This window comes from Lutra lutra, chromosome 15 (assembly GCF_902655055.1).
Source record: "Lutra lutra chromosome 15, mLutLut1.2, whole genome shotgun sequence".
Classification (NCBI taxonomy): domain Eukaryota; kingdom Metazoa; phylum Chordata; class Mammalia; order Carnivora; family Mustelidae; genus Lutra; species Lutra lutra.
In genome coordinates, this window is record NC_062292.1 from 41445502 (window position 1) to 41466319 (window position 20818).

Sequence of the window (20818 nt, forward strand, 5' to 3'; positions counted from 1 at the left end):
GGAATTGTCCTGACCTGTTTTGTTTTGCTGTAAGTTAAAATATAAACTAGACTGCGAATACCACCAGGACAATACTATGCCAGATTTGTTAAAATCGTATCCCTAGCACCCAGCCTAATGGCTGGTGTATAGTAGATGCCCAATAAAAATGCATTGCTTCAGAGAATGAATAATTTGGAGGCAGATGTACTGACTGTCTAACAGTTAACCTTTTTGTGTTGAATGCCACAGAAAAGTGCTTTTCCAGTTTTTGGATTTCACTAACAAGTTAAAACATTGATCCTTTATGGAATTTTTAATTTTTATTTATTATTTTTTTAAGATTTATTTATTTATTTATTAGACAGATCACAAGTAGGCAGAGAGGCAGGCAGAGAGAGAGAGGAGGAAGCAGGCTCCCCACTGAGCAGCAGAGAGTCCGATGCGGGGCTGGATCCCAGGACCCTGGGATCATGACCTGAGCCAAAGGCAGAGGCTTTAACCCACTGAGCCACCCAGGTGCCCCTCTTTATGGAATTTTTTAAAACTACCATATCAGGGTGCCTGGTTGGCTCAGATGGTTAAGTGACTGCCTTCTGCTGGGGTCATGAACTTCGGTCCTGGGATCCAGCCTCCAGCGAGGATAGGGTGTCTGCTTCTGCCTTTCCCCCTGCTCATGCTCTCTCTTTGTATCTATCTCAAATGAATAAATAAAATCTTAAGAAAAACTACCATAAGCAATTTCATAAAATTTTAACACTGTAAAAGTAGGTGACACATGATAGAATACTATTCTCTTTTGTGAAAGACTCCCTACGTTATCTTTTTAAAAATCTCATTTCCCACCTGATCAGTGAAAGTATCATTGACTGGCTCCTTATTCACGGAAGGGCTATTGCAAACCTATTCATACAGAAAAAAAGTATAAGGTAGAGGTGCCCCTAGCTCGATAGGCTTTGTGGTAAACAAAACACACGCAACCGACAGCCTAGCGTTACTCTTCACTGTGCTGACTATTCCTTGGCAGAAAAACGGAAAGATAAGTGTGTTTGGAGCCCCTGGGAATGGATGAACCTTGGTCTGGTGTGGAACTCTGTGTTTACCAAGTGTGTTTAGACAAATTACCCGATTGAGTTATCACAATTAACTCGTGAGATATTACTCCTACCTTACAGGTGCAGAAAGGGGTTTGGAGAGATCCATCTTTGTTGGAGGTGATATGCCCAAGGACACACACAGTCCTACTGATTGGTTCAGCGCAGAATGTGAGATCCCGAACTCAGACACTTCCAATTCAGGGCTCAATCTACATCCTGCTACCTTCCTGCAAGATTAGGGAACGCAACGTCAGCAGAGAAAGGTGCACCACTCGGAGTACTGAAGCATCCCAGTAGGATGAGTAGGGACAAATGTGGACCAAAGTATCCCACAAAATACCTTTTTGTCCAAGGTCCTGAGGTACTTCGTATAAAGCTGGAAATTGGGTGACCTGGAGAGCAATGGAGAGGTGTGGTCAAGTCTCAGGTTTTGGGAGAGGGTTCGCGACCCAGCTAGGGCCTCTCTGGGGGGCGTGACCGGCGGGGCGGGGCGGGGCGGGGCCTGGCCTGAGACTGCCCGGCGCGCTCGGGGCGTGGCTTCCCCGCGGCAGTCCGCGAGCTGGTGGGCTTCCAGCACAGTAGTTCAACGGCGGCGCTGCAGGATAATGGGGAGCGACGGGCCTCCGAGCGACGGCTGCGTGCCCCCGCGGCCGCTGCACTCGGCGCAGGCGGTGGACGTGGCCTCGGCCTCCAATTTCCGGGCCTTCCAGATACTGCACTTGCACCTGGATCTGCGGGCCGAGTTCGGGCCTCCGGGGCCGGGCCCCGGGAGTCGGGGCTTGAGCGGCACCGCGGTCCTGGAGCTGCGCTGCCTGGTGCCCGAGGGCGCCACCGAGCTGCGGCTCGACTCGCACCCGTGCCTCGAGGTGACGGCGGCGGCGCTGCGGCGACAGCGGCCCGGCTCTGAGGAGCCGCCCGCGGAGCCCGTGCCCTTCCACACGCAGCCCTTCTCGCACTACGGCCATGCCCTGTGCGTGGGCCTCCCGCAGCCCTGCCTGGCCGGCGAGCGCTTCCAGGTTCTGCTCACCTACCGCGTCGGGGAGGGACCCGGGGTGAGTTCGACCCCGGGTCCCTGCCCCGCCGCGGCCTCACTCGGCCCCTTCCTGCCCGCCCTCCCCCCGCGTTGCTGGTCCCCGGATCCGCACTCACGCCCATCCTCAGAGAGAAGATGCTTCCGCTGTTGCTGGGAGGGGTCCCGAAGCTCTTCGGTGCACGCCCCTCGCCCTCCCACCTTCTGCGCCCTCTCTTCCTCCCCGGCTGCCCCGCTCTCCGTCTTCTGGCTTCGGGCCAGCCTCCGAGCTGTGCACCCTCCGTCTTTTCCGCCCTTCCTGCCTCCCCAACGGTTCTGCTTCCTTCTCACACACCGCCCTGTCTGGTTGCCGGTTCTGCCTGCAGAGGAAACCCTATCCTGTGCGGCTTTCTGGATCACCGGCTCTTTATAAATCGAATTTAACGTGTCACAGGGCTTTGGGGCCTAGGTGCCTGATAATGAGCTACTTCGTTTTTCCTTTCTAGCAGTAGGGACAAAGCCGGTTAATTAGCCCTGGGTGCTGACTCAGCCCTTTGTCCGCGTGCTCTTGCGGTGCCACAGGCTGAAGTAACTCTGAACCCCGGAGAGTTACTTTGTTTTCTTCTGCGAAGTACTAGATCGGTCTAATGGAAGAATTTGAGTAAAAATGAGAACTGGAATTAGGGTGTTCTAGGCTTTGTAGTAAGTTGGTCCTGTTCTTATTCTTGGTTGATTCTTAAATATTGATCGACTCTTAAATATTAATTTTTTGGGGGGGTGGGACAAATACTGGAACTAAAAGGATGGGTGGTTATGTGGCCTACAGTTGTAAGAGTTTGGAACTCCTTCATAAAGAGTCCTGAGGCCGTGGTTGCAAGTCATGTCTCAGGCAGAGTGAGTTACAAGTTCCAGGGGTAGGCTGCATGCCTACAATCAAAGTTTACTTATCTAGCTAGCAGTTCCTTTCACTCTTAGAGCTGGCTAAAAGGACAGTTCTGTTTCCGTCTTTATTCAGGGAATAAAGGAACCCAGGATAGAACTTGTTTCAAAAATGAAAAGTTCAAAGCAATGTAAATTGACCTCTAAGGCAAAGGAAAAACCCAGTGCCCCCTGGGGATAACATAGCATCGGTAAATGGATTTGGTTGCCCTGTTATGTGCTAGCTTCTGGTTTGGGGCAGGAACTAGGAATTGAACAGGGGAAATGGAAATTTCAAGCCGTCTCTGAAATCACCTACTGAAAATGGCACCTCAAATAGACTAAATAGCTTTCATTAGAGACGTAAGAGCAGACACCTGCACTTTGCACTGTGAAGATCTACATTAAAGAAACCCGCATTTATTCCTTCTTCTCATTGCCAACATCCCGAGGGAGGGCACTCACCTTAATCACTATACATTACAGCCTCACCCTGAGTTGAGACTCTTTCTTATATAGTGGAAATACTTGTATTACCAGGCTCCTTCATTCTCTCCTCTATGTCATTATAAACAAAACCCCCCCAAAACCCTCAAAGATGAAGAATAAGGAATTACGGTACACTAGAGGGGATGACCAGTACTTATGAACTTGACAAAAGTTAAATGAATTTTCTTTATAGAAGTGCCTAATATAGTGCCTAGTACCTAGTGAATACTGTGTTAGTCTTACTGTTAACACGTTAAATTTCTTTCAATAATAGGATTAAAGGCAGTTTAGGGGTGCTGGGTGGTTTAGTCCGCTAAGTGGCTGACTCTTGATTTCAGCTTAGGTCATGATCTCAGAGTTGTGAGATTGAGCCCTGCTCCCGCACTGGGCTCCGTGCTGGACGTGGAGCCTGCTTGAGATTCTTTCTCATCCTCTCCCTCTGCCCCTCCCCCTGCAAATTTAATCTAAATTAAAAATAATTTAGATTAACAAGAAAAGTGAGCAGATAGTAATGGAGTTTTCCTATACCCTTCCATACACAGATTGCTCTATTGGCATTTTGTAAGTATGATACAATCTGTTACAATTAATGAACCAATACTGATACAGTATTATTAACTAAAGTTCATAGTTGGGTTTTTTGTTTGTTTGTTTGTTTTAAGAATTTTTTGTATTTGACAGAGAGAAAAAGAGAGTAGCTTCAGAGGGAGAAGCAGGCCCTCCACTAAGCAGGAAGCCTGATCCGGGACTTGATCCCAGGACCTTGGGATCGTGACCTGAGCCAACTGAGCTACCCAGGCGCCCCTGAAGTTCATAGTTTTTTGTTTGTTTGTTTTCAGTTTCTTCCTAGGCTTTACTTAGTATCATTTTCTGTTCCAGGATCCCATCCAGAATACTACAGTATTTAGCTTTCATATATCCTAAGGCTCCCCTTGGCTATGACAATTTCTCAGACTTTCCTTCTTTTTGGTGACCTTGGCAGTTTTGAGGAGTATTGTATAGGATGCCTCTCTATTGGAATTTGTCTTTTTTCCCCCATGATCAGACTCGAGTTATTAAAAATTTTTTTTAAAAGTTTGTTTTTTACAGCAGCTTTAGGTTCACCGCAAAATTTAGTGGAATGTCACAAAGGTAAAGTGCTATCTTTGCATTGCATTCCGAGTATATGGTATCAACATGATTTGTGACTGTTTCATGATGACCTCACTCATCTGGCTGAAGTAGTGCTGCTTTTTCCACTGTGGTATTCCGTTCTCCTCCTTTCCATCTGTACTATGCCCTTTGGAAGGAGGCTCATTAAATTTTCACACACACACAAAAGAAACTCAAGCAAAGAAAAACCCAACATCTCCACGTGGCGTCCTTATGCCTCTTAAAAGTAGGTCTCCAATACCCATGTTCAAAGCCTTTCAGTCCACCTGCCAAGGCATGCCTCCCACCTCTGTATCCGAAATACCTCCAGTTCCCAGGGATCGCCCATCCATTCCCTTCTTCATGTTGCTGTCTACCTCCTTGAAAATGTCTTCTCCTTTCCTTTTTGACCATCTCGATCCTACTCACCTTTAAACCAGAAAGTTTTGGTTCCCCTCTAAAACCTTGCCAGAATTAGCAAATCCTTTTCTAAATTCTAAGTGGCATTTGGTGCTGACATAGCCTCTGCTCCCTCAAGATAGAGCGATGTAGGAAGTATGTATAGTTTGGGGGACTCAGCTGGCGCAGTCGGTAGAGCATGCAACTCTTGATCTTGGAGTTGTAAGTTTGAGCCCCATGTTGGGAGTAGAGATTGCTGAAGAATAAAATCTTCCAAAGAAATTTAAATAATAAAAAAAAAAGAAATTTAAATAATATATAGCCAATGCCTATGATGGAAAAATACATTTATTCTGAAAGGGTAAGTTTCAGGAATGGAGAACGTTGTTCAGAATGGAGACTCCTCCCACTTTCCTTCTGCTTTTCTGTGGCTCTTATCTCAAGTTCAAATACAGCTGCTGCTCAGTTGGTTCTTGTTTGATTTTTATTTAAAAAAAATTTTTTTTTAAGATTTTGTTTATTTATTTGACAGACAGAGATTACAAGTAGGCAGAGAGGCAGGCAGAGAGGAGGAAGTAGGCTCCCTGCTGAGCAGAGAGCCCGATGTGGGGCTCGATCCCAGGACTCTGAGAAGGCAGAGGCTTTAACCCACTGAGCCACCCAGGCGCCCCTTGTTTGATTTTTAATGAGAAACTACTATACCGTGAAGGACTCAGGGGAGGAAGAGAGGATGCCAGGGTCAGAGGCTGTGTCTGGAATTCTTAAGATACCCAGTGGGATACAGTGAGAGATGGAGCCTTTGTGGTGTTTCTACCATGGGAGGTGGATGTCAATACCTTGGCATGGGTTTCAGGGTGGATTAAATACACAGTAGGAGAGAACTTCCTAGTCAGGACCAAATTGCTGGCAGGATCGTAAAGATTACCTAACATTCTCCCCGGCCAGCCAACTCCTTTTCTCTGGCTGGACTGAGCTCAAGTAGGGGGTGTCAGTTTTGAAATGTTCTGTTCTCTTAGGTTTGCTGGTTGGCTCCTGAGCAGACCGCAGGAAAGAAGAAGCCTTTTGTCTACACCCAGGGTCAGGCTGTGCTGAACCGGGCCTTCTTCCCTTGCTTCGACACTCCTGCAGTGAAATGCACATATTCAGCTCTTGTTGAGGTAAGAGGATTAAGGTTAAGAGAACCTGCCCTTGGGATTGAAAATTTTAGATCTATCTCTTCACATTTCAGCTGCTCAGTTGTTAACATCCATCCAGTGGTACATCTGCAAAATTCCTCCATCTACAAATATTTTATCTTTGCTAAATCCCATCAGCCTAGCACAAGTTCAGTCTCTTGAAACCTTTGTGTCCTCCAAGACAGGCTCCTAGTGGTGGCTGTCACCATGCAGGTTGCCAGCCATGCTGTTCTTCCAGCGAATCAAAAGGACACTCTCTCTGGATAAAAATCTCCTCTAAGCTTCCTCTGTTGTCAGGTTCCAGATGGCTTCACAGCTGTGATGAGTGCTAACACCTGGGAGAAGAAAGGTCCGAATAAGTTCTTCTTTGAGATGTGTCATCCCATCCCCTCCTATCTGATAGCTTTGGCCATTGGAGATCTGGTGTCGGCGGAAGTTGGACCCAGGTAGGAGACAAAGACCCCTACAGGCAAGGTCAGACTGACCTCAAGGCAAGGAGGCCTCTGACCACTGGCCCAGCTGGGATGGTTCTTGGGACACTCTCGAAACTTCTCTGAATGGACAGCCTGTTCGCAGCCCAGAAGCATGTGGCATGAGTACAGAGGGAGGATGGGCTCTCCCCCCTCTGCCCCACTCCAGTTCTCATCCTGCTGTCTGGAATGAGGTAATCAGTCCTGCGAGTGGCAGGAGCTCCTGTCCTGGGCCACCTTGTAGCCTGTGGTTGGCACCGAGGCAGCAGTTCTAGAAGACTCATCTTTGTTAGGATCTTTTAGTTCTGAATTCCCCTCTAGCAATTATATTTGCTTTTTAATCTTTGTACCAAATCGCCCCATTTTCTCTAGCACATAGTTCCCGGAAATGTACACTTTGATCTCATTGTTGGCCTCTAGAGAGGAGAGTGGGAGTTCCTTCTCCTCTGCAGATATGTACACCTGAACCCATGGTGGCAGAGATACCTCCATGAAGTTAGATGAGTTTAATGGAGATGAATAAGGATTTTGTAAGGTTTCCTGCAAACAGAAACTTGACCGGGAGTATCGGTTTCTCCTGGCTCTCTTACGATCTGCCGGTACAGTGTAATCCTGTGGTAAAATGCCCAAAGGCTGGGCAGTAAAGCTGTGGCACTTTGCCCGGCTCTGTCGCTGCCACCCTGCTCTCCAGTCCTGGAGGCGGTGCTGACCTTGACCGCATTGGTTACGAGTATCAGACCTCATAGCTGGGCTCAGTAGCCCTGCTCAGATCATGAATCTTCGTTCCTGGGCTTCATCGAGAATGAGAGATGGGATGCCACTGGCATCTGCCTCCAGCACACACACTCAGAATGGTACCTGTCCTGAAAGACCTCTCCTGTCATGAAGGTCAGTCTTTCTGATAGGGTAGTAGGTAAGCAGAGGAGCGTCATTGTTGCGGTTGACTGGAAAATAGATAAGTAAAGGAAGGTTATTTTAGAGTATTTACTCTTACTAAGGTTCTGTTAATAAGAGTATGAACTATTTATTTTATTTATTTTTTTTTTTATTTGAGAGAGAGAGAGAGAGATCACAAGCAGGGGGAGGGGCAGAGGGAGAAGCAGGGAGTCTGATGCGGGACTCAATCCCAGGACCCCGGGATCATGACCTGAGCCGAAGGCAGATGCTTAACCAATTGAGCCACCCAGATGCCCAAGAGTGTGACCTATTAATGAGAAATGAAAGAAAAAAAATATTCTAAATGCACCAGAGAATACTGATTTTTTTCTGAGCCTTCTGTAATAAAAAGACAATACAGTATACTAGTCCAAGCGATAGAATTATTTAACTGGTGATGACGTCTTCCCTCTCTTCCCAGGTAGATAGTCCTTGCCTCGCAGGGAACATCTTAGGATCTTGTGAAGCTGTGTTAGATGAGAGGCTCTTCTGGCAAACTTGGCCACCAATCCCAGTCCCTGTTAACACAGGAGGAAAATCCCGGGTACAAGAGCTAGTGGGCATGTTCTAGTCCTGATTTATGTATAATCTCTTCTAACCCTCACATAACCTCACTGAGGGGGTTACTGTTGTCTCCTTGTCGCAGATAAGCAAACTGAGGCTTCTGGTGGCATTGCTTGTACAAAGTCACGTTGCTGGCAGAGCTGGAACGCCAACCCGGGCATTTCCATTGCACATCCAGTCCTTATCGTGCTAGACTGCTGGTGATAAAATTCCAGCTTGCCTGAGAATATCCCAGTTTCTTTTGACAGAAATCTCTGTGCTAGAGGAAGTATCTTGGATGCCATCTGTCTAGCCTAGGCTTTGCCTTCTAGTTGTAGCAAGCTAAAGTAGCTTGGAGCGCCTGGGTGGCTCAGTGGGACGAACAAAGGTTGTCTTCAACTACAGATACGCCTTCAGTATTGGTCGCCTTCAGTGTTGGTCACCAGTCGTTTCATTGATCTTCCTGGCTCCCTCTCCTTAAAGGAAGACTTTTGCCTTCAAATTTCCTATTCAGACACCAGACCCTCCCTCCAAGCAGAAGATCTTGTCTCCTACTTTATTGAGAATGTTTAATTTGTCAGATACACTTATGTCAGCTTCCTGTTTTCCATGTAAAACGTCATCTTCATCGGCTGTCGTCCTTCCCTTTCTCCCTCTGAACTCCAAAGAGGGATGTCCATGCTTCTGTTGGAACCACATCTCTGCCTTTGAGCCATCATTGGTTCGGTCCCTCCCCAAATCTGGTGGGGCTTTGTCTTGTTGTTTACCCCTCACTCTTCAAATGTGCAGCCTTCTCCCCCGTTGGCTCTTTCCTTCCAACCCTAACCATGTTTCAGTCTCTCGTAGCTCAAAAACAAAGCAGAAAACATGCTCATTGACTCCATGCTCCCTCCTAGCACATGACCTTCTGCTTCCCTACTTAGCTGAGTTTCTTACAAGAGTAGCATTTCTCCTGCCCACCCTCCATGTACTGCTTGGACCTGTGGGAACCCAGCACCTCTCCCCGTTGTGCCACAGAAACTCCTGCAGTGAGAGAGCCACTGGCCTCAACTTGTGTAGCACGTTGCCTTCTCCTCCATCCTTGTTTTGGTGTTCTGCACTTTCCTTCTGCCTCTCGACCCTCCTCTGGCTTCCATGACACAATTCTGTCCTGGTTCCAGGACCCCCTGGCTCGTCCTCTCTGGTCTCCTTTGTGGGCTTTTCTCTGCCCAGCAGCCCCCATGTGCTGGTGCTGTCCAGGACTCTGTTTTGGGCCCATTCTCCTCTCCTCCGTACTTTTCTTGGGGATATGCACTCACTTTTGTAATTTAAAGGTACCTTCTGGTACGACAGCTAGAGTGATCTCTCAGGACTCACTCTGATAATACCGCTTAGTGGTTTACTTATTTATTTGAGAAAGAGAGAGCACGAGCAGGGGGGAGGGGCAGAGAGAGAGGGAGAAGCAGACTCCCTGATGAGCAAGGAGCCCAATGTGAGACTCGATCCCAGGAGACTGGAATCATGACCTGAGCTGAAGGCAAATGCTTAACCCACTGAGCCACCTAGGCGCCCACCACTTACTGGTTTAAAATGCTGTTGTGGGGCACGTGGGTGGCTCAGTCATTAGGCGCCTGCCTTCGACTCGGGTTGTGGTCCCAGGGTCCTGGGATCGAGCCCCGCATCAGGCTCCCTGTGGGCAGGAAGCCTGCTTCTCCCTCTCCCACTCCCCCTGCTTGTGTTCCCGCTCTCGCTGTGTCTCTCTATTTGTCAAATAAATAAATAAAAATCTTAAAATAAATAAAATACTGTCATGGCTCTGAAGGGCCAGCTGTGTCACGTGGCATATCGGGCCCTTTGTGACTGGAGTGTCGAGGGCTCTGTACCCGCCCTTGCCTCCCCGCCCCCAGCCCTGATCTGACGGTGAGCGCGCCAGTAGTCCAGACTCTTGGTGGTTCCTCCCCTGCGTGTACAGTTTCTACTCCGAGGCCCCTGCTTCTGCTCCTTGGGGAGTACCTGCTCCTTCTCCTGCTAGAATATTTCCTGAGCTTCCACAGGGGCAGAGAGGAAGCCTTCCCTCCTCCTCACCCGGAACCCATCCCCTTTGCTGTCTTACATGCAGTCTTCTTTCATCTTCCCCACCCACTTTACAGATGGGCACACTGAGGCTCAGGTCAGTGACTTTTGCAAGGTCACATTCATTGCTGGAGACAGAACAGGACAGTGCTGTGAGTTAGAGCCTGCTGTGCACGGGAGCCAGCTCCGCCACAACACGGCGCCGGGATCTCATTCATCAGGTGTGGCAAGCAGCCTCAGACCCGCGCAGGCGACCTGACCTCGCACCTCCTGTTTCTGTGGCTGGCCACGCCGTCACATTCATGTGGCTCGAATATGAGACCGCCACATTTCTCCAGGTGCTTTTGGGATCAGGTCTCCACAATAGGTCTCCAAAGACCAGTCTGCTTTTTCTGTGCTCTTGCCTTTAGGAGCCGGGTGTGGGCCGAGCCCTGCCTGATTGAGGCTGCCAAGGAGGAGTACAACGGGGTGATAGAAGAATTTCTGGCCACAGGAGAGAAACTTTTCGGACCCTACGTTTGGGGAAGGTGTGGTATCACATTGACTCCAATGTCTTTTGCTAAGCTGAGTCCCTGGTTTCCTCCTCTTCTTCCTTCTGGTGTTGCTTCTCCTCCTCTGTCTCCTAGAGCCAAGTTCCCCAATCCCAGAAGTAGAGGAGAGGAGGAAGGGGAAGAGGAAGGGTGAAGCCAGGCCTCCTTCATTGTTGCTGAGGAGGGGACCCTGAGAGAAGGTTCTTGAAGTGTTAAAAATGGGCCTTCTAGCTGCTGAGTGTGGAGATGGGGAAACGCTGTCAGGGGACATTTGTGACTTACCTTTTCTGATTGCTGGACGCAGCCACACACTCCCATGTTAGCCTCCTCGGATCAGAGGGTCTGTTAGATCTTTGTGACCCCAAGCGAGCCATCAGTGAGCTAACCGTGACAAAGCTGATGATACGGCCATACCCTGCTTGGAAGGAAAACAGGGAGCAGCTTCCCGAGAGCCACCTCCAAGAGAGCAAAACCTGGTGAAAAGGAGGTCCCAGCAACCTGGCTGGAGGATGGAGAAGGCTGGGTGTCATTTCAGCGCTGGGCCCAGGGTTGGGTGCCACCTCTTCGGTGGCTGTGTCTCTCAGGGCTGAGGGCCCTGCCTGAGGAAGTGAGGCAGGGTCTCTGCCCTGGGGAGCCGAGACTTGTCTGTGACCTCTTGCTCTCTTGGCAGGTATGACCTGCTCTTCATGCCACCATCCTTTCCATTTGGAGGAATGGAGAACCCTTGTCTGACCTTTGTCACCCCCTGCCTGCTGGCAGGGGACCGCTCCTTGGCCGACGTCATCATCCACGAGATCTCCCACAGTTGGTTCGGGAACCTGGTCACTAATGCCAACTGGGGTGAATTCTGGCTCAATGAAGGTTTCACCATGTATGCCCAGAGGAGGATCTCCACTGTCCTCTTTGGTAAGCCAGCTCTCCGGTGCCGGCCTTCTCCTAGGGACCCCGCGTCTCATTCTTTCATCTGCGAGGCTGTGTGGTCTCCTTCGGGGTTTCAGGACACATGCGAGCATGAAGGGAGGGGCAGTGGTGCAGAAAGCTCTGGTGAAAGGCCAGCGAGGACCAACTCTAGACAAGAGTCCCTTCTGAGTGGATGAGCCCCACGGCGTGACATGGCACTGAGTCATTGGTGGTGAGTGGCAGCGGGGGGGGAGTGTCCCAGAAACTGCGTGTTGGTGGCATGAACTGATAAGGGGCCCGAGAGTGAAAGGACCCCTCAGCTAAGCTGAAACCTCACTCGGTGCTCAGCCAGGCAACCCCTCGGGGAGAGCTGCCCAGGGTCATTCACCCACATGGCTAGTTAATTTTACAAGTGAATCATAAGATCATTATAATCATTACCTTCTCTTGAACACCTACCTACCAGCTTTGTACAGGCACCTTATTAAAAATACCTCATTTAACAATTTCTCAGTAGCCCTATGAAACAGATAGGATTTCCATTTTATGTATGAGTTCACCGTGACTCAAAAAGCATAAGAAATTTGCCCAAGCCACTTAGCAGGTGGGGACAGAACCCCACATGGAGCCCAGGTGTGCTTTTAAAATATTTTCTCAACATTGTGTCATTGAAAACCTGCTATATATCAGGTCTTTAAAAATATAACATGTATTATTTTTATTATTTCTCACATGAAAATCTATTTTGATTTCTATGAGAAAGAACACACAGTAGGTTTATCCACAGTCTCATTGTTCAGAGATCATCGACGCCTGTCCTTTCAGACATTTTCCTATGTGTGTGTGAATCATCAAACCTTCCAGCTGCCTTTTTTTTTTTTAAAACCTAATGAAGTTAATGAACATTTTCCCAAGTCATTAAATTTTCTTCTATAGCTGCATAGTACGGATGTTTCTTAACATATTCAGTTTCTAGTTGTTAGGTTATCTTCAGTTTTTCTTTTCTTTTTTTTTTTTTTAGAGAGAGAATGTGTGAGCAGGGGAAGGGGCTAAGGGAGAGGGAGAGAGAATCTCAAGCAGACTCCCTGCTCGATGCTCAGCGTGGAGCCCAACAGGGGGCTCCATCTCATGACCCTGAGATCATGACCTGATCCGGAATCAGGAGTCGGATGCTTAACCAACTGAGCCACTCAGGCGCCCCCGTTATTTTCAGTTTTCTTTTCTTTTTTTTTTTTTAAAGATTTTATTTATTTATTTGACAGAGAGAGATCACAAGTAGACGGAGAGGCAGGCAGAGAGAGAGAGAGAGAGGGAAGCAGGCTCCCTGCTGAGCAGAGAGCCCGATGCGGGACTCGATCCCAGGACCCCGAGATCATGACCTGAGCCGAAGGCAGCGGCTTAACCCACTGAGCCACCCAGGCACCCTATTTTCAGTTTTCTAATCAAAGAATGTTTTGACAAATATTTTTACATATAAATGTTCATGCATATCTAAGACAATCTTAGGGAAGATAAATTCCTAGAAATGTAATTTCTGGATCTGAACATTTTAAAGGTTTTTTAGCACACATTGTCCATTGCCTCCCAGAAAGTTGGTACAAATGTATGCTTTCATCCAGAGTATATGGAATAAGAGATTGTTTGTGGATATCTTACCCAGCCACTAAGAATCCTCCAAGCAGATGTTGTCAGCCCACTATGCAGATGAAGAAGTTGAGGCTGAGAGAGATTGAGTACCTCACCCAGAGGCAGAACACCCTGTGAGCAGCAGAGGTGGCTGGTTCAAAACCTGGCCCCCTTCCCTCCACCATTCCCTTGGTCATTTTTAGAGCCAGAATGAGATGTAGAGACCACTAGAAAAATTGGGGGTGACAGTTTCTCTTGTCTGACTGGAACGATCAAATGAAAAATAGTTTGCTTTTATAGATCAAATTACTATCTCTAAAAATAAAAATATACAGATAGGGAAAGATAACAGTCATGGGAAAAGGTGAGATTCCCTCATCATGTCTGGGCGAGACCGACAGCCAGAGCAAAGTGAGTCATTTGTAGTCCGGAGCAACCAGAAGCTAGGGGCTGAGTCGGGCTCTCTGTGGCCAGGTTGCCCTGGCGTCCCCAGGGGGGTGAGGAGTTGAATCTTCAGCTATCTGTCATGGTTCTTGTGGCCACAAGGGGGCAGCACACCCTCTTTCGTCCGGAAATTATTCTTGGGGGTGGTGTTCTTGAGTTGAGGCCTATTGATTCTTTTTGCCCCAGGCTCTGCTTATACATGCTTGGAAGCTGCGACTGGGCGGGCTCTGCTTCGGCAACACATGGACATCACTGGCGAGGAGAACCCACTCAACAAGCTCCGCGTGAAGATCGAACCAGGTCCGGGAAACTCCTCTGTCCTACTACCCACTTCCCAGCACTGAGCTTGGAGGCCCAAGTTATTTGAGCTTCATGTTAATCAGTGTACTCCCTGACTACTCTCCTTGGGAAGCAGCAGCCCTCCAGAGCCCTTTTCAGCCATTCCCTGACCTCTAGGCAGACTCAACCGAAGCCATTCCAGTCTGTTAGGAGTTCCTTCCAGTTTTATGTACGGGCCCCTGTCGTTTTCCAGGGCTCTTTGCCGTGATTTTTCTATCAAGTGAGAACTGTAGTCGTGTAGCTCGAGCCTGAGCCTTATTTTACAGAAGACGTGAGTGAGCGCCCAACAAGTCAAATGACTTGTCCAAGGTCATGTGTTTTTATTTTCTGACATTTTTCTTTATTTCCATGTATGACTAATCTAAAACCTGTCTGTGTGATTTAAGCTTACGTTCCTTGATGCCAATGACCATGAAAATGAACTTCTTGTAGCCTGGTCATTAGTTTATTTTGGTCTAGACCATTCGTAGAAACAACCAGTTGTTCTGGGAGGGGCAGTTGAGTGTAGGTGGTGACCGACTGGCCTAGAAGAGGCACCAAGCCCTGTGCTCAGTCCTAAGAGTCCATGGAACCCAATGGAGCAAAGCAACCCCAGGAATAAGGAAACTTGCCAGTTCCCCTGGAAGGCTGGTTCTTTGTCCTCTTATTAGGGCCATAGTTAATGACCCTTTAAGATCAACTTTGAAGTCGCTTGAGAGAGGCCGTGGTCGATCTGGAGACTTTCCTGGCCTTTGCCAAACCCAAGGAAGCTGAAGTCTGATCTCTTCCCTAATTACTTGTAGAATCTGGAGCTGGAGAGGAACAATGACAGTGACAAGTTACAAGTGTCTGCTTTCTCTGCTAGGTGTCGACCCGGATGATACCTATAACGAGACCCCCTACGAGAAAGGCTTCTGCTTTGTCTCATACCTGGCCCACTTGGTGGGTGATCAGGATCAGTTTGACAATTTTCTCAAGGTATAGTCAACTCAGAGATGAGGGGGGAAGGAGGCGGAGCAGAGAAGCCAGCTGGGCCAGAGTCCAGGGGTAGAGGCAGGGGTGGAAGGGACAGGGGGTTGGAGGAGAACCCAAGGCACCGAGGGACTGTTCTCCCCAGAGGATCCAGAATGACTGAAAAGTACCTCCCTCCCTGCAGGCCTATGTTAATGAATTCAAATTCCAAAGTATCGTAGCTGAGGACTTTCTAGAATTCTACTTGGAATACTTCCCTGAGCTGAAGAAAAGGAGAGTGGAGTCCATTCCAGGTGAGCAGAGGAGCTGGCCTACAGGCTACTAGGAGATAGTAGAGAATTATGTCTAATTTCCATCCAGGAAGACGAAGATCGGGGCCGGAAACGTGAAATCTGAGTCCTCCAGTAAGTGGCACCTAGGGGCGCAGACCCGCCCAGGGTCCCAGGCCTTGTTCCACAAGAATGATTTCTCTCAGCTCCTCCCAGCCTCCTTTTCTCCACTGTTCTCCCCTCAGTGTCTCCTCTCTGTCTCCATTTTCCTCAAACCTACACACACATGACCAAACCCCCACTTCTGCCCCGGGAGCTGCAGCCGCCCCAGCTATGACCCAGGGCCGCAGGACCAGCAGCCGCCCCAGCTTGCAAGCGTGGAGTTGCCTCTGTGGCCTTCGGAGTACAGGAGAAGCCCAGTGGCTGCCCTGATTTCAGCTTGGGAGGCCCCGCTCCCTATGAGTAGACAGTGGCCTGTCGTGGACGAGGCTGCCTGCTGGAGATACCCCACCCGTGCTGGGCACTCTGAGTCAGGCCACGGTTGGTCTGGTAAAGTCACTTCCCCTGACAGCCGGGGCTGGTCAGGCCCGGAGCACCTACTCTCTGCTTGGAGGCTCCCACTTCAAGGTCATGAGACTCCGTGGCTGATGGAAGTTAATAATTACTGAGTGCTCCCTTCGCACCAGGCAGCCTGCTAAACTCACACTGTGTATTTGCTTACTTAATCCTCACCACTGCCAACAAATGCAGGGCCTCTCACCCTGCCTTTTATCATTTTACAGATAAAAGGGAGGCGCGGAGAGGCGAAGTAATGTGCCAGTGGCCTCCCAGCTAGTTAATGGCAGGGCTGGGATAGGAACCCGGGTAGCCCAGTCCCAGGGCCCAGGAGCCCTGACGCCACGCTGTTCTGCTCATCTGAAGGAGAACGTGAACTTGACTGAAGCTAGGAAAGCCTTTATCCACTTGGTTCTGGTAGCACAGTGTTAATTGACTGAGATCTAGTGTCACAGTAGGAAAAGGGGCCGGGCCCTTGTTAACAGTCTGTGGGCCTCCATGGAAGTGGGACCTGGCTGGAGCAGGTAGTCGCGTGGGAAAGTGATGTTAAAATCAGAGAAGCAGTTTGGGATCGAGAGAGGCAGACAGGAGCTTGAGGTATGGGTGTTGCTGGAGCCAAGTTGACCTTGACGTTGCCAGAGAATTCCGATGGCCCCCTCTCTCCTTCTACCAAACAGGTTTTGAGTTTGATCGGTGGTTGAATGTCCCAGGCTGGCCCCCCTACCTCCCTGACCTTTCCCCTGGCGACTCACTTATGAAGCCCGCTGAAGAGCTGGCCCAGCTGTGGGAGACCGAGGAGCTGGACATGAAGGCCATTGAAGCTGTGGCCATTTCCACCTGGAAGACATACCAGCTGGTCTATTTCCTCGATAAGATCCTCCAGAAATCCCCTCTCCCCGCTGGTAAGAAAAAGTGGGGCAAATGAACGCAGCATATCAAGGTTCCGTGTGTACAGAGCTTGATGTCAGGGGCAAGAGGGAGACCCAGAGGAAGGCCGTTGCAATGCTCACCCCCAGGCGACTGCCGGGTGTTGGCAGGTGGTCACAAGCACGTCACAGGGAGCACCTCGAAGGCTGCTGGGAGTCCCACACACGGGTGGGGGGAAGGGACTCCTGCAGCCCAGTGCTCACTGCGCCCTCCGGCTCTGCACGTGATTCTGAAGTCTTGAGTCCTCCTAACCGCTCATGCCTGGGGGCTGTGACGGTGACCCTGAAGGTAACAGGAGATGAAATAGGTCCTAGAGCCAGTGGGTGGCGGGCTTGGGATCGGGATGGTCTCAACCACTACTGCCGTGTGGCCGCTCAGGCAGGAATAACCTTCCTCCAGGGGTGCTGGAAAGAGAAAAAGTGAGAGCCCAGATAGTTCTCAGCAGCTGGGCGGTCACAGCTGTTTTAGGGAGATTACCTGAAAGGTAAGTGGGATGATGACAGAAGGTCTGTAATCACATTAAGGGAAGTTTTGTGGAAGAGCCTTAGACGTGAAGGTGAGCTTGAGGGTCAGGCAGTAGTTCCCTCCCGGAGCATAAGATGAGCAGGAGGAGTGTAAAGTGGGGGGTCGGGAACCTCCCTGACGTTATCGCAGGGGCTTTCGGGAGGGCCTGTAGGCCTGTAGCCACGCGGTCGTGGCTCTGATGACACAGCCTTTAAAAACCCATTTTCTTTTTTCAGGGAATGTGAAAAAACTTGGAGAGACGTACCCAAAGATCTCAAACTCCCAGAATGCAGAGCTCCGGCTACGATGGGGCCACATCGTCCTTAAGAATGACTACCAGGAGGATTTCTGGAAGGTGAAGGAATTCCTGCAGAGCCAGGTAGGGAACCCCCAACTCTTCGACCCCTTCAGGCCCACACAGTGGGCCGCCTCACCGGTAAGGCATAGTCCTGTGGGCGGAGGGGAAGGGAGAGGACCCCACTCAGCAGTCTTATTCCTGAGTGTGGCCAGGGGAGGGATTGCCATGGCGGGGAGAAGCCTCCAGGGTTGGAAGTGTTTTGCAGATGACCTGGTGAGGCCTGAAGGCCCCAAGCTGGTCAGAGCTAACCCCACACTGGGAAGAAGGGTAAAGCGGGACTTGAGGGCTGGTCTTGGAAGGAGGGGCCCAAGGACAAGAGAGGTGAGTGGAGGGTAAGGCCATAGGTGCCTGCTTCCTAGGGAAGCCCACCACCCGGGAGGGCTCCGAGGCCAGCAGTGGTCCTGCTGGGGAAGGGCTGGAGTGCCTCCGAGCCTGGGGCAGGACGGGGCTGGGTCCAAAGCAGCACTCAGATGCCCCCCTCTATTGGCGCTGGGAGCTGCGTTCCTGTCTGGAGGAGTTCTGAGCCCTCCTTAGGCTTCTCCAAGTCTCTGGACTTGAGGAGCTTTGTGACATGGCATTCTCACATTGGTGCAAATTTGACAATTGTGGGTTTTCTGGTGCTTGCCTGCAGTTGGGCCTTACGCGGCCCTCCGTTTTAATGTGCTATCAGCTCAGGTCTTGATCTCAGTCGTGAGTTCAGACCCTGTGCTGGGCTCCACTCTAAGGAGCCTACTTAAAAAAAAAAAAAGAGTGTAGACACCCCTGTGCTAGCATGGATTGGAGTGGATACCAAGACCTACCTACAGGGATCTTTGGCCCCCAAGAAGATACCAGAGTAAGAGCATGCCTGCCTGGGACCCTCCTCGTTCCAGCCCTGATAGCCACATCCCCTTTGGCTCCTGAGCAGGCCGGCTATTAGGGTGACCCTGGGGTTGGGGCTGTGCCGACTCACTGAGCAGGCCGCTCAGGCCGTGGGTATGTGTGTCTCTTGCAGGGGAAGCAGAAGTACACTCTTCCACTGTACCACGCGATGATGGCTGGCAGCAAGGTAGCCCAGACCCTTGCCAAGGAGACCTTCGCGGCCACTGCCCCCCAGCTCCACAGCAATGTTGTCAGCTACGTCCAGCAGATTGTGGCGCCTAAGGGCAGTTAGAGGCTCCTGGGCATGGCTTCTGCCTCTTCTGACTTTTCAGGCTTTCAGAATACTGTTCCCAAATTCCAGTTCTCCAATCAAATTCCTGAAGTTTACACACCCTTCGGAAAATCTGTTCTCAGGGCTTGGTGTCTGTGACTCTTGGGCCTCTGCTCTGGTGGAAACTTCTCTGGATCAGTAAGTCCTGTGACCGGAGAACCTTCCACAGCTCTCTCAGTGTAGGCTGCCGGCTTTGGTGAAGGCGAACAGTCTTCTCCCTCCTCCCAGTTCTCTGGGAAGAGCAGAGAGGATTTTCTTATCTCTTCCCTCCCCTTTCCTCCCCTTCCCTCTCCTACTCTTCCTTCCCCTCCCCTTTCCTCCCCTCCCCTTTCTTCCCCTTCTCTGATTCTTGAAGTACTATGCAAAGGGCTGTATTCTGGTAACTCATGTTTTTCAGGTTTAATCTTTATTTTAATAAATATTTTTAAGTGAAAAGTATTTAAGTTGGAGTTACGACCTGAGTGGCCATGAAATTTCCACTTCTACACGTGTCCTCTGTGCGGACAGATGTTCTAAGAAGGTTACAAGGGGGGGGTCACCCCAGAGGCTGACAGTGCTTCTCTGTCTGCAGGGAACTCCCAGACATAGGAGATGGGGGTCCCACACCTACAGATGGGAAAATACAGGGCAGTATTGTCGAAGCCCACTTATAGCAAATGAACCTCATTCCAGTTTTCTGTGAAGGCAGCTATGTTCCCTGCCTGTAGTGCCATTCCTCTTCATGTGTTCCATTGCTTAAAAAATGGTATTTTAATGTTTTTTTCTCTGCCCTTCTCACCATCCTTCACTGGGCCCCACCTACTTTGATCCTGGATAAGGAATAGAGTGGGTTTAGAACTTGGCACTGCATTCTGATTTCCTGGTTTCAGCATGGGAATCTCAGCAGTTAGCAGCTTGGATTTGAGGGAAGGGTCACCAAGAAATATTTAAATATATTTAAGTTGCCTCTCTTCAGTACAAGGCACTCCCGACCAAGTCTCCATGTGTGGCCATGTCCTTGGCTTTGAGGTTATGCATTCAGGCCTCCTGCCTTCCATGCACCGGGGCTTCGAGAGATCTGTTCTCGCTCTTACTTCGCAAGAGTTAGGGAACGGCCGTTGAGCAGGTGGCAGGCTGGTGAGGACCTCCGTCCCCTGCTATACCAGGAGCTTCACTAGCAGCGAGGGAACTTGGGGTCTGAGGAGAGGGAACGGCCGTTGAGCAGGTGGCAGGCTGGTGAGGACCTCCGTCCCCTGCTATACCAGGAGCTTCACTAGCAGCGAGGGAACTTGGGGTCTGAGGAGAGGGATTCAGGGTTGTAGGATCTCCTCTTGCAATTCGATGGCAGACTGTCTCCATAGATCTTTCAGGGATGTTTTTGTCAATATGCTGTAGGCAAGGCTGATTTTAGGGCTACCCAGATGCCTCGCCTACTCCCCAACTCGGTGTCTGGCTTATCAGCTCTGACACCAGGGGCTGTCTTGCCTTGTTTGCACAAAAACCTATGGTATAATCGTCACAGTGACGGCACAGGGTCACCATGGAAGCTCTTCCTCTGGCCGCCACTCTCGGAGCCCACTAACTTTGGGACCTCTCACTGTGCACAGCCTGGGTATCTGCAGTTGTGGTGCCTGTCCTGCTCACCACCTTTGCCACCCAACAGTCCCGCTGGGTGTGCCTGTCCCTTTATAGGTTTGGGAGACAGTGCTCTTGCCATCCCATATCCCAGGGATGAGGCTGTGCCATTGTCTGAGCAAGCTTCATGGGGAGGGCCGACGGGCTTTCCTGCCGTTGGCAGGGTATTGGGGAGGCTTACTCCACAGCTCTTCTACCGCTATCCTAGAACCTTCTCCCCACTCCACCTCCAAGGTACTGACCTCAGACTGTCATCTTTCCCGCTTACCCTCCATAAAATCGCCCATTACTGGGCTATTGAAGACCTTAATATTTGGAGATAAGGCGCTAGCATATAGGGATTCCTTTTTTTTTTTTTTTTAAAGATTTTATTTATTTATTTGACAGACAGAGATCACAAGTAGGCAGAGA

General features: G+C 50.0%; 1 protein-coding gene and 1 long non-coding RNA gene across 2 annotated transcripts; one reads left to right on the forward strand and one right to left on the reverse strand.

The window, feature by feature from the left end:
* Positions 1 to 1153: 1153 nt before the first annotated feature.
* LOC125085805 (uncharacterized) lies at positions 1154 to 2531 on the reverse strand. Its single transcript, XR_007123011.1, has 3 exons — positions 2226 to 2531; positions 1417 to 1468; positions 1154 to 1303 (listed from the first exon to the last, which is right to left on the reverse strand). It is a non-coding gene; the product is annotated as an uncharacterized LOC125085805 (long non-coding RNA).
* On the forward strand, positions 1613 to 19231 carry RNPEP (arginyl aminopeptidase). Its single transcript, XM_047704574.1, has 11 exons — positions 1613 to 2128; positions 6039 to 6179; positions 6495 to 6643; positions 10609 to 10725; positions 11399 to 11634; positions 13885 to 13998; positions 14882 to 14994; positions 15173 to 15281; positions 16490 to 16714; positions 17480 to 17622; positions 18596 to 19231. The coding sequence occupies exons 1-11, from the start codon at positions 1682 to 1684 to the stop codon at positions 18752 to 18754; spliced, it is 1953 nt and encodes a 650-aa protein (XP_047560530.1). The 5' UTR covers positions 1613 to 1681; the 3' UTR covers positions 18755 to 19231.
* Positions 19232 to 20818: the final 1587 nt, after the last annotated feature.

Coding starts and splice junctions, on each gene's coding strand:
- RNPEP (XM_047704574.1), top strand. CDS start 1,682: ATGGGGAGCGACGGGCCTCCGAGCGACGGCTGCGTGCCCCCGCGGCCG. Junction 14,995..15,172: donor AGTTTGACAATTTTCTCAAG/GTATAGTCAACT, acceptor CCCTCCCTGCAG/GCCTATGTTAATGAATTCAA. Junction 15,282..16,489: donor GAGAGTGGAGTCCATTCCAG/GTGAGCAGAGGA, acceptor TCTACCAAACAG/GTTTTGAGTTTGATCGGTGG.